This window comes from Parasteatoda tepidariorum, chromosome 6 (genome assembly GCF_982258835.1).
Source record: "Parasteatoda tepidariorum strain Cologne lab strain chromosome 6, Ptep-v5.0, whole genome shotgun sequence".
In the NCBI taxonomy this organism is placed as follows: domain Eukaryota; kingdom Metazoa; phylum Arthropoda; class Arachnida; order Araneae; family Theridiidae; genus Parasteatoda; species Parasteatoda tepidariorum.
In genome coordinates, this window is record NC_141760.1 from 83,919,606 (window position 1) to 83,932,536 (window position 12,931).

Sequence of the window (12,931 nt, forward strand, 5' to 3'; positions counted from 1 at the left end):
TTACACCCTTGCTCAACTACCCTCTTCTCCAGTTCTGAATCACCCGCTTAATTTTTCTCAGTTTCTCCCAATATCTCTTTATTGTGGTTCCAGTTTCTATATAAATAACCAACAATACTCCCTTTCGATCCCAAAACGCAGCTGCGATGACTTAACCGGCAGACTGTGTTTGCTTGAGCTTTCGAAGCTTGAAGAAGAGTGCCGTCACTGACGACTTGATTATTGTTTTGTTTCAGGTGTGAAGTACTACGCCCAGGTTTAGTCACCCCCGTGACAATTGAATTCAATAAGTTGTTGTCAAAAAATACACAAAATAAAAAGATGACCTCAAAGAAAGACTTCGAATCAAATAATCAAGAAACCTCTACTATTACGTTTATTATAAAAAGGAAGATTTATTTACAACAAAATTACAGAATCGCCGAAAATTCAAAAAACAAATCTTAAACTCTCTCAAAAACTATTATTTGCATTCTAAACTTACCATAGCAACCACCAAAACTCTTCTCGTTGCCATCTTTAAATAGGAACAAAAATAGGCTGCGCATAAGCACATAATATTTCACATCCTCCCACCTAAGTTAACAACATTAACAAAGCTAACTTACATAGCCTAAAGATATATTATGTTAAAATGGCACTTTACAAAAATTTGAAATAAAAATTAAAGCTCTAAATCACTATGGAGTTTTTATAAAGATAGTTTGTCAGGTTTTCTAACAGCTCGTCCACTCCTAGTCACAACGGGAATTTTTGCAAAGCTCTTATCTCTTAAAAAAACTGGAATGTTGCCCTTTCTACTGTTATTGGTAATAAATTTCTCACATTTAGCAACTGGCAAACTTTCACTGGAAGAAATTTCTAAAGGATACACCCTTTGTACTGCTCTGATTAGCTCTCCTTGTTTAGTTTTCATTCTCACTCGGCGTACAACTCCATCAGTACCCGGCATTGTTTCCATCACTTTTCCGAGTGGCCATAAGATCCTTTTCTTGTTATCATCTCCAATGATTACAATATCACCTACTTTCAATGGTTGAAAGGTGTTCTTTTTCTGCCTAGTACACAGGGCGCCTTAATATTCTTGACGAAACCTTACTCGAAAAGCTTCTCTAATTGTTTGTAGGTATTGTATTCTCCTTCGCAAATGATTGAGATCAGTTTTGGTTTTGATGTCTGGAACAAAGCTGAGTTTTATCTCTTTTAGGAAGTCTGCAAGTGTAAGAGCAGTAAGACTGGCGTCAGAACACACAGTTGTCAAAGGTCTCTCGTTCAAAATGGCCTCACAGTTGCATAAAGCTGTCTGCATTTCTTCATACGTTAAACTCGCTCGACCTAAGGTTTTCTTCAGCAGACCTTTCATCATTCCAACAAGCCTTTCCCAGAAGCCTCCCCACCAGGGAGCACTAGGAGGTAATCCAGGTAATCTGCTGATCCCTCGCCTTAACAAAAACCTGTTTAAAATCAATGCAAGATAATGCCTTTGCACTCCCTGTAAAATTCGTTCCGTTATCGCTGTATACAATCGAAGGTTTTCCTCTTCTACAAACAAATCGATGAAAACATAGTAAAAATGCCTCAGTTGATAGTGATGTGACTAATTCAAGATGCGTAGCTCTATAAACGGCACAGGTAAAAATGCATATCCAGGCCTTTGAATTGTCTTTCAAAATCACAGGACCAGCAAAGTCCACTCCCGTTACTTGGAAAACAGCTGCATCTTGAACTCTATCAGCTGGTGGTGATGCAGTTGGTGGATCTACCGATTTGGCAGAAAAACGCTTGCAGACTGCGCAAGATCTCAATACAGATTTTACTGTTCTTCTACCACACAGCAGCCAAACTCTTTCTCTAAGAGAATTCAATGTGTAGGAAACACCAGCATGTCCATTTTTCTTATGTTCAAACAGTACTAAACGTTTTACTATAGAATTCTCTCCAGGTAAAATAGCAGGTGTTCTAAACTCTTCAAAATCATCTCTTTTATATACAGTTGTTTTTAATCTATAGATTCCTTTCTCATCAATAAATACATCTAGAGTTTTAAGACGTTTATCTGAAACTCCTGTAAATGACTCCTGCTGTATTAAGTATACAGTAGTTTTCTCAGCTTCTTCTAATTCCTTAACAGAAAGATCTCCTTTTCTTCTTTCTTCATTTTTGCAATTAAAAAGGAATCTCTTCACCCATGCCATAGTATGTACAATTTTTCGATAGTCAGAAATATTAGAACTCAAAAGTTTTGTCACTTCAAAATTTATCATTGAGGTTGTGACACCTTTTCTTTTCTCACAGTTTACTTCCTCCTCATTAACGACATCTTCAGACGAAGGCCACAAATCTTGAGGTAAGTGCAACCAACTGGGACCCTCTGACCATTGCAATCGCAGAAGTTGTTGTGCAGAACATCCTCTACTTGGCAAATCAGCTGGGTTCATCGTCCCAGGAGCATGTCTCCAGGTGTTAACATCAGTCTGCTCTCTGATTTCACGCACTCGATTATAAACAAAAATGGCCCATGGTTCACTTCTTTTGATCCAGGTCAAAACAGTTGTGGCATCTGACCAAAAAAACACTTCATCATGAGTTACCTCAGACAAGTTGAAAGACGAGATGCAATGGTTGCTGCCAGAAGTTCAAGTCGTGCTATGGTAATTTCTCCTTTTCCTGTAGGGGCTACTCTACTTCTCGCCTGTAGTAATTGAACTCGTACATTATTCTCAGACTCCACTCTAATGTAAACAACCACAGCATAGGCCAATTTACTTGCATCGCAAAAGAAATGAATGGAAGACTTCTTGGCTCCACTTAGTCCAAAATACCTTGGAATATTAATTTTCTCAATATACAGTACACCTTCAATCCATTTCAAAAATTCTCTTCTGATGTTTTCCTCAACATCATCATCCCAATTCAGTTTCAACTTCCAAATGCTCTGAAGAAGCAATTTTGGGATCAACGTTACAGGATAGATCATACCCAAGGGGTCAAAAAGTGCAGCTGACAGGATGGTTCTTTTTGTTACTTTCTCAATGTTAAGCTCTTTAATGCAACCTGTACTCACTTGAAGAGTATCATATTTCTTATCCCAACTCATACCAAGAACATTTGTAGGTGGCCAGGGACGTAGGTAAGGGGGGTGTTCAGGGTGTTCAAACACCCCCCATTGTACAGAGCAATGTTTCTTTTTTTTTTTTTAATACTATAAATAATTTTTCCTTAATTTTACAAAATTTTTAAATATTTTATTTACTGGGGAAAAAATGGAGAATTCCCATGACATTTTATTTTGAGGCTTTTATTAGTCTGTGACAGAAATAAAATAATCACTGCTGCCTCTTTGCTACCCATTCATCAAGAGAGCAACAAACGCTTATCTTCAGTGATTAAATTAGATAGCATCCCTTTCCTCTTGATTTACCACCCACAAAACTTCTCCCCTCAGAAAAGTAGCCAGCCCATCTCATATTACTCTAAGGGAAAATGTTCTTTCAATGGGTTCTATCTTATCTCATCCACTTTTTAAAATATCGGCTATACACAGATCCTATTTACGGTCATAAAATGCATGCCTCAAACAAAGAATTCTCTTGGATTTCTAGGACTGCCTTTTAACTAGGACTGATATGTTAACCTTTTCAGGACATAAAAACTTCCTTGGCAATTTTTTCGGTCATTCTGTCTGGGAACTTTGTCTTAGACACTCATCCTAAAAGCTCTAAGTTTTAGATTTTTCCTTTTGTTTAATGTAGCATTTTATTTAAAATTTCGTTTTATATTTTCTTTCTGATTAATTTTTACTTGCTAATTTCGTCCATTAATTTTTAATTTGTATTGTGTAATTCTGTTTCTGTAAATAAAATGTGATCTTTTATTGGCTATATAAAAAATTGCATCAAAAATATTGGAGGTAAGCAAATATTTGTATTAAATCAATCTTTCCGCATATATGTAACATTTATAATGTTTTTATATTTCCGCATATATGTAACATTTAAACTGTACAACAAATAGATTTATTTAGTAAATTTGATTATTCATGCATAATTTTATTTTTAATTCACAACTTTTTTTTCTTATTTTATGATTATGAAATCGGACTTAAAATTTTTGAAATTTTAAACTGAAAATTAAGACAAATTTATTATAGTTCAGTCAGAATTGAAATATCTATGTTACATTTAATTTTATAATAAAACACAAAAATTTAATAAATGAATAGCTTAGAGTAATTAATCATTTAAACTATCTTAGTATAAATGTGTAAGTGTAACTTAAAGTTTAACTATTTTTTAGAAAATTAAAAAAACTTTCTATTACTAGCTTTCCCTTCATTGGGATCTTATTGCAAGGGAAGTTACTTATAATATTGAAAAATTTTAAACGATAATACTTCATTGCATAATCAAAAGTAGCGATATATATAACAGCTTTATAAAATTAAAACAAATGTCAACAAACCTTTAAATTATCATAAAAATTACTGAAATTGTTAATTAAAAAAACAATTCAGTACTTTCTAAGAATGATTTAAATCAGCTCAAATAGATTTTTTTTTTGTCTACTTAATTTCAAATATATTTATGGCAGAGTCGAGACCCCTTTTTCTTTAGCTATTATATGCATAGACCTTGTGAAGAAATCTTTAAAAAAAATATACGCCAACTGAAATTTAGTAAATAATGAATATTTTACCCTAACACAACATATTAACAGGAAACCTTTACACCCACTTATTAAATAATATCAGTTTAAATTACAAAATATCAGAATAGTATCGAAGAGTTTCTAACCTGTAATGAAAAAAATTATTAACCAATAATAAATTTTTCGTAATAATATATTTTTCATAATTATAAATTTTTCGTAATAATAAATTTAACTTAATTCGTAAATTTTCCGTATAATTAAGATTGTGACAACATGTTCTGAACTAACTAAAAATTATGCATTTAATGTTTATTTTTAGTGATTCTACATGCAGTAATATATATATATATATATATATATATATATATATATATATATATATATATATATATATATATATATATATATATATATATATATATATATATATATATATATATATATATATATATCATGAGTATGTTATTGCTTAGTAATTCTTTATAATGAATGCTGGTTTTCTTTAATTTTAAATGAATAATTTTATGTTTAACTTAGGAAAATTTTATTGAAATTCAGATCACTTAACGAATAACAAAGCAGATATGAAAAATTTATCATTGCAACTGCATTCAATTTTTCATAAATGATCTCAAAATTTTTATTTGTTAACCATAATCTTGTGTAAACAGTGTAAGCAAATAAAATTAACAATGATTACGCTGCACTAAACTAAGTCTGACACTGAATAAAAAAAGAAATCAAGTTAAATAAAAGAGTATACTACCTTAAAAATAATACTTTAGTTCTAAGAGTTTGAAAATATTTTATGCTTTGACTTGAAGTATCCAACGCCTTAATTATGAGTTATCGTCAACACAAACTAATGAAAAAAAATCTTTGTTTAGCAAAATGTTTTAAGATTATTAAAAATGTAAGGGTAACATCTATTTCTCTTTAAAAATAAAATTTAAGTAGAAATTGCTTTAAAATATATCATCAAGTCATTATTGTTGTACATGATACAAAAATTTAAGATCAGAATGGTAAGAATATTAATTGTATTCCATTCTATGGTGAAGCTTAGACAGGAGTTGAAATATATATATATTTCAGCCCTGCTTAACTATAATATATATATTATGTGTGTGTGCGCGTATAAAACATTTAAACACATAATGCTGTTGTTGTTAATTTACGTCGCACTAGAGCTGCACATTAGGCTATTGTCGACGGTCTGGGAAACATCCCGGAGGATGATCCGAAGACATGCCATCACAATTTTGATCCTCTGCGGAGGGGATGGCACCCCCACTTCGGTAGCCCGACGACCTGCGCGCGAAGTCGAGTACTTTATGGTAGCACAGTTTAACGAGGACCAATACCGCACACCCTCGGTCCCTACGCAGACTGATCCAAGTGGTCACCCACCCGCACACTGACCGTAGTCAGTGATGCTTGACTTCGGTGATCTGCTGGGAACCGTGTCTTAACGATCAGTCCACTGCGGGACAAACACATAATGCATTATACTGATTAAGTAACGAAAACTTGTTTTTAAAGTCAGCAAACTTAAAAGAATTAATTGTTTCTGTGACATTTAAATTTAATTTAGTTTGATAAGTAATTCTTTAAATGTTGAAATGCCCGCTGCCACTTCATCAAAATCCAAATTTGATAGTCCACGACCTTACGAAACACGGATTTTTTCATTCAATTTATTTGCGAAATATTTTGAGGCTTTGTATCTAATTTTTTTTTCCTGTGCTGTATATCTTTTGTATTTATTAATAATTTTTTGTTACATTATTAAAGTTTTACACCTCCTATTTAATAACGTAGTTTAACAGGATATTATTGAAATAAACAAAAAGAAAAATTTGTGCGAAGATATATTCATTTACCGACTTCTGCGAATATACCCTATATCTACGAGTTAAATGCGACAATTTAATGTAACTGCCATTGAAATCTGATATCATAGAATAAAATGACAATTTTTTTTAAAGTTTATTTAACACCATTATTATTAGCTTTTTGGAATGATTTTACACATTGTCATTTTCCTGCGTTCTCTAAATAATTAATATAAATTATATTATTCAAAGTGAGCTGTTTAATAATGTCTTGTGATTAATAGCACAGAGACTAACTAAAAAGAAATGGAACATGGAAGTAAAAGCTATAAAATAACAAATTGTAATTTTTCTGGCACTTGAATGCCAAGGAATAATTGCAAACTGCTAAATGCTTGTTAACTATTGTACATTGCTCTTTATAAGGTATTAATTAGAGTTACCTTAATAAACTAGTATTTTTTTTTAAAAAAAATATAGTTTTCCAATCCAAAAGGTTAAAAAATTTAAAAAAAAATTCCTATGGGTCGTATTTTCCGAAAATTACCCATATATTCTACTTCGTAAAGAATTCATTTTTTATATATTATTTTGGCTGCTTAAACGCATTATAATTTGCGCTGAACAGATGAATTTTTATTGATATTTTATACGTGAATTTTTGACAATAACGGTGATTTTATTTTAATGTTCTTTTTATTTGAATTTCGCTTATCTCTCAATCGAAGGGAAGCGATCAACGACGTTTATGTCTTGCCTTTATTTTGATCTCATTTAGATCACTGGTTGTGATTTTTAGTTTTAAATGAAGCTTACAGTGAAAATTTCTGTATTAGGTTATTTTATCAAAACCAAAATGAGTTTACTTGCATGTATATAACTGGTTTAATTAAATTACATCTAATTAATAAATTCCTCAATCACAAAACACCCCCCATGAAAAAACTATACCTACGTGCTTGTAGGTGGCTGTGAATTTTCCTCGCTTAAGTCGTTGTACGACTCTAAGACGTTGTACGACGTCCCACCCTCTAAGATCGACTTTTCTACTTGCCATTATTTCAGCAGCAACTCTTTCAAACATATTCAATTCTTCTATATCCTTGACACTCGTGACACAATTGTCTACATAAAAACGTTTCATTAGTTTTTGTGCAGCATATTCAGGATAAGTAGCCTTTTGTTCCCTTATTTCTTTCAAAACATTCATCAGGAGGTATTTGATAGTTGAGGACAGCAAAAATGGGCTACAGGTTACTCCAAATACTACCCTGCAATGCCTGTAAATCTTTAAGCCTGTATCACTAAGCCATAAAAATCTTAAGTAATTCCTATCAGTTTCAGTAAGTCCGATTTGTAAGAAGGCTTTACGTATGTCTGAAACGACACCAATTCTCTCAGTCCTAAACCGCATCAAAATGCTTGGTATCAATTCAATAAGATTTTCACCCTTCTCTAAGCAATCATTTAAACTTGGAAAACCTTTGGCCTTAGCTGAAGCATCAAATACGGGTCTAATTTTGGTGGTGCTATTCGGTTTTATAACAGCACGATGAGGTAGGTAGTGTACATTTTCCTCACAATTATCCTTTACTTCTTCTATTATTCCCTCCTCCATCCATTCATTAAAACCTTGCTCATACTCCTTATAAATCGACTGCAATTTAAGGCGGTGGACAGTCGAATTCAATCTTTTATACTCCAGGTCATAGTTGGTTGGCAATGGAGGATGATCTTCCAGCCAAGGCATGCTAACCACAAAACGGTTTTCTACATCTAGTCTGATTGTCTCCAAAAAGTACTCTTGTGTAGCTCTTTGCAACTCTGCCTGCACTTTCTTCGCAGATGGATCTGTGATTCCCAAAACATCCAACGACCACAGTTGATTCACTGGTGCTTCAGTTAAAAGCAATGAATGAGAAGAATTTGTCGTCACATCAATATCATTTTTCGGTATCTTCCCCATAAGAGTCCACCCTAGATGTGACTCAACGGCAACAGGACCTTCAATCAAACATTTTACATTGCCTGTGAAAAGCTTGACGGCCACATCAGCTCCAAGTAATAATTTGACGTCATTAGATACTCCTAGAGAACTGTACTCAGTATCATTCACACATATTCCATATTCATTCAACTCTTTCATCCATGGACCATTAGGGATGCGTTTGACATAATCACAAATCACTGGTTGATCTAAACAAAGTACTTTGCAATTAAATCTGTTATCCATACTCGCTGAAGTAACTTTGTATTGAGAATGATACTTCTCACCTGATGATACACCGCCAAACAACTTGTGTACTAACTTAATTTCTCCGCATTTCTCTATACCCAAATATTTGACTACGTCTCTCGTAATATATGTTCTCTCAGAACCTGTATCAATAATAGCTCTCACAAGTTTTTTTTTTTTTTTTTTTTTTTTTATAACCGTCGTTGAACAGCCGACCCAAGTTCATGGGTTTACGACTACTTACGTTCAACTCCGTAGCCTTGTAATTTTGAACCAATCCAGAAGACAAGGAAATTCCTGGATCAGTACCCCCAGAGGTATTGATTTGTTGTGGGAACATGGAGGACTTTGAGACTCGACAGATTTAACGTGCATCAGTCACCATTTACTACACGGGGAGTCTTCGGCCGGCGAGGATCGAACCCACGACCTCTTGGATATGGGCCCAGCGCCCTACCGACCAGGCTATCCCGGCCCTCTCTCACAAGTTTGTCTTTATTTCCATTTCTTATGCGCAGGACTAGAGTCTGTAATAAAACTTCAGAATGACGAGACTGGCTAGTTAGGACGTTATCGCCAACGACACTTTCGGTTGCCTTACTCTCTGGATTTTGAACTTCATTACTGGCCGCAACTCCTCTGCAAAGAAGTATATTGTGCTTTTTACCACAATTAAAGCATGGTTTCCGTCTGCAATTTATTACTCGGTGCCCTGGTCGTAAGCATAAGGAACAACAACGTGATCTTGCAACAGCCGTTTCTCTATCATTCAAACTCCAATTTTTTGCATATTCACAATCCCAAGAATTGTGCTGGTTTTCACAAAAAAGGCACTTTTTCTTTTCATGTGGTGAAGTAAGCAATTCAGAAGTGGAAGGTACTTGTGCAGATTTACCAAATTTTTGCTTCAACTGGAATCTACCATTGGTGGGAATTCTTCGTTTCTTACTATCATCTGTACCTCTCACTAAGTATTGAGATGCCATGTTCACCCTCTCTTCAGCCTCTACTTCACCCTCTAAGAACTCTAGCAAAGTATCCAACTCAGTCTTGGTAATTGGTTCAGCTCCTTCAACATTTGGAACAACATGAATAATTGACCGTTTATTTATAGTCCGATATCTTTCCCATGCTTTGAGTGTTCCCTCCGGAATTGATGACTCGACTAGAGGAAACAACATTGCAGCATATTTTTCTCTTGTTACCCTAACACTTCTAGTGATCGAAGTTTTGACTCAAGTTGATCATAAAGTTTCCGCAGAGATTTCTCAAATTTGCTTTGCTTCTGTAATACTAAAGCTAATAACTCTCTCACATACACTTGAATCAGCAATTCATCCTTTCCATACCGAGTTTTAAGCTGATTAATTGCAGCTTTATAACTCTCTCCACTCGGAGGAAAACTCCTTAAAAGTTCATCAGCAGGTGATCCTTTTAACATGGATTGCGATAAATAAAGAAATTTATCATGGTCGCCAATATTCGGATTTTTGTCAATTTTCACAAATTGGCACCAAAAACTGAGCCAGTTTTTCAAATTTCCATCAAAGACTGGAAGCTTAATCTTTGGATACTGCAAATTAGTCGGACCAACAACTAAATGGCTAGTAACGGACATATTATGTTTTTCAGAAATAGAATAAAGTAAATTTTCCAATTTAATATCAAAAACTCTAATTTTATCAATATAATATTCGGAATCATCTATTTCTTTATCAATTTCTTTTTCATCTCGAACTTCCGAAAACAACTCAGCTCTTACATTTTCTTCAGATATAAGTAATTGCTTACCTTTTTCTGACATGATTCTTAATTTCAACAATTTCTCTTCATCGTTCATTTCAGTCTCAATTTTTGCAAAATCATTGCATGACTGAGTAAACAATCTACGATGCTGTGTTCTCCTTGTTTCAATACTTCCATTTTCACTCAGATTCAGTAATAGTCGTTTTCTAAAATCTCAACAGAAATTCAAAGTCCTGTCACGGACGCCATATGTCAAAAAATACACAAAATAAAAAGATGACCTCAAAGAAAGACTTCGAATCAAATAATCAAGAAACATCTACTATTACGTTTATTATAAAAAGGAAGATTTATTTACAACAAAATTACAGAATCGCCGAAAATTCAAAAAACAAATCTTAAACTCTCTCAAAAACTATTATTTACATTCTAAACTTACCATGGCAACCACCAAAACTCTTCTCGTTGCCATCTTTAAATAGGAACAAAAATAGGCTGCGCATAAGCACATAATATTTCACAGTTGTTCTCTTCGTCAGCATGGCGGTGAAGAAATTCACTGTCAGAGTCAACTCTTTACCGTTTTGGTCTTCCATGAGCATTCACACATTTTCCGATATTTCAACTTTCCCGATAAATAGTGATGCAGGACACTTCGAGAACCGAGATGCAATCCTTATTCAGCCTATCCTGAAGCATGACTCTTTTAATCTTAGCTGCGGTCTCGTCGGAAATTGACGGTCTCATAGTTCTTTTTTTTTCATCACGCATCAAACTCTCTTCTCTACTTACGGACATTCTTTATGTTCATTCACGACTCGCCATACTCTTCCACCAATTGACGATGAATTTCAATTGCTTTAGTCACTTTTGAGTTTAAAAACTGAATAGCTGCGTGAATATCACGCTTTGTGGATCGCAGTAATCGGGAGCTCCATTACTGACGGCAACCCAGCTAGACTAATCGTCCTAGCTACGACGTGCGAGCATGCTTGATGGTAATGAGGGAAGCAACGAATGCAGCAGGGGTGCCAACAGCCGCACGAAAAATTGCCCAGTGATTTGGAGACCAATCTTTTACAATCAGCCTCATACATTAAATGTAGGAAACGCAGAATTTTTTTTAACCTGATTTTTTTTTAATTTTATTTTTTATTATATTTGCATCATCATCGAATTTAGAAACACCTGTGTTTATTATAGTTGGAACTTTGAGGAAGTTATCTCATGACCTATCTCTTCTTTCAAAATTAGCCTCTAAATTTGAAACTTTCCAATCAAAGTTTACATTTTTTTCCTCTTTTTTTTGCTGTTATTAGAAATAATCAAAACAACTTTTAATGAGGAATTAATATTATATTTTGTGATTGCTTGTAATCATGATTACAATGAGCTTATTACTATATGTTATTAATATCTACAATTATTTACATTTAAAATCGATGTGCAATTTTTAATTAAAATGGCATAACTCTTGCGCATTTTTCCTTCTTGTTTCTTAAAAAAAATATTCACGAAAATTAGTCATATTTCCTGAATTTATTCATCAATCATTTTTCAAAAAGTTGCATAATGAATGATGAATAATGACTAAATTGGCATATGAATAATCATTCCGAAGAAATTCAGTCATGACTAAAATTTCTGTTTGATGTCTATCACTGCAATTGGCGATCACAACACTCGAATACGCCATCTGGGGAGAGACCAGTTTCATGCCTTTAGCCAGTGTCCCCCATCCCCCCAAGGTCTTGGAAGCATTCTCCCCCCCCCCAAAAAAAAATTGCTAACTTCCCCCTTCCATGTTAGCTTGTTCGAAATAGTGCTACTTTGCTTGCATTGCCAATTGCTTCTTTTATTTATGTACTTAAAAAAAGAAAAATTCTCTCGTCTAAATTCCCCCCCAAACTATTCGTTTTATTTAATGTAAAAATTCCTCCCAAAGCTTTAAATGGGAGCATCGTGCGCCCACCTTTCCCCCTGATGGGGGCCCTGCCTTTAGCCCTTCCCCCTTCCCTCTCCTCCTCTTTTCAGTTGTATAAGAATGTGCAACGATATTTTCCCTTTTCTTAATATTTTTCCTTTTTATTCAATAAAAATATTTTTCACAATTTCCGTGATACTTTTCTTCAGAAGTATGTTTAATGCAGTTTTCAGTTCCATATAGTTTTTCGACTTAAAAGATTGTAATCTATATGAAAATCAAGAGAGAAACTAACATACTTCCTTCCTCTATGACTTTTCACACGCTAATGGAGAAAGCATGTGACGTGTTGCCATAGGTAGAGAGTTTTGCTCGACGCCACCTTCAGCCCATTTCGATCGCCAATCAGGCTTTTCCATTTTTCTCTGCGTCGATTGGTAGAGCGTAAACCACGCATCAGTGAGAATAACAACAACTGTTCTGGGCCACAGAAGTCCCCTATCTCTTCAACAAAAATTAGTGGAAAAATATATAAATGGC

At 34.1% G+C, this 12,931-nt stretch overlaps 5 protein-coding genes across 5 annotated transcripts; all 5 read right to left on the reverse strand.

The window, feature by feature from the left end:
• Positions 1-691: 691 nt before the first annotated feature.
• Positions 692-1,363, reverse strand: LOC147808182 (uncharacterized). The gene is made up of 2 exons (XM_087166915.1): positions 1,100-1,363; positions 692-1,054 (listed from the first exon to the last, which is right to left on the reverse strand). The coding sequence occupies exons 1-2, from the start codon at positions 1,361-1,363 to the stop codon at positions 692-694; spliced, it is 627 nt and encodes a 208-aa protein (XP_087023041.1).
• Positions 1,364-1,406: 43 nt separating this feature from the next.
• LOC147808183 (uncharacterized) lies at positions 1,407-2,438 on the reverse strand. Its single transcript, XM_087166916.1, has one exon. It carries the CDS (start codon positions 2,436-2,438, stop codon positions 1,407-1,409), a length of 1,032 nt encoding a protein of 343 aa, XP_087023042.1.
• A 149-nt stretch (positions 2,439-2,587) lies between these two features.
• LOC147808184 (uncharacterized) lies at positions 2,588-3,097 on the reverse strand. The gene has a single exon (XM_087166917.1). It carries the CDS (start codon positions 3,095-3,097, stop codon positions 2,588-2,590), a length of 510 nt encoding a protein of 169 aa, XP_087023043.1.
• A 4,304-nt stretch (positions 3,098-7,401) lies between these two features.
• Positions 7,402-9,902, reverse strand: LOC122273639 (uncharacterized). The gene is made up of 2 exons (XM_087166918.1): positions 9,179-9,902; positions 7,402-8,864 (listed from the first exon to the last, which is right to left on the reverse strand). Exons 1-2 carry the CDS (start codon positions 9,900-9,902, stop codon positions 7,402-7,404), a joined length of 2,187 nt encoding a protein of 728 aa, XP_087023044.1.
• A 20-nt stretch (positions 9,903-9,922) lies between these two features.
• On the reverse strand, positions 9,923-10,339 carry LOC147808185 (uncharacterized). The gene has a single exon (XM_087166919.1). It carries the CDS (start codon positions 10,337-10,339, stop codon positions 9,923-9,925), a length of 417 nt encoding a protein of 138 aa, XP_087023045.1.
• Positions 10,340-12,931: the final 2,592 nt, after the last annotated feature.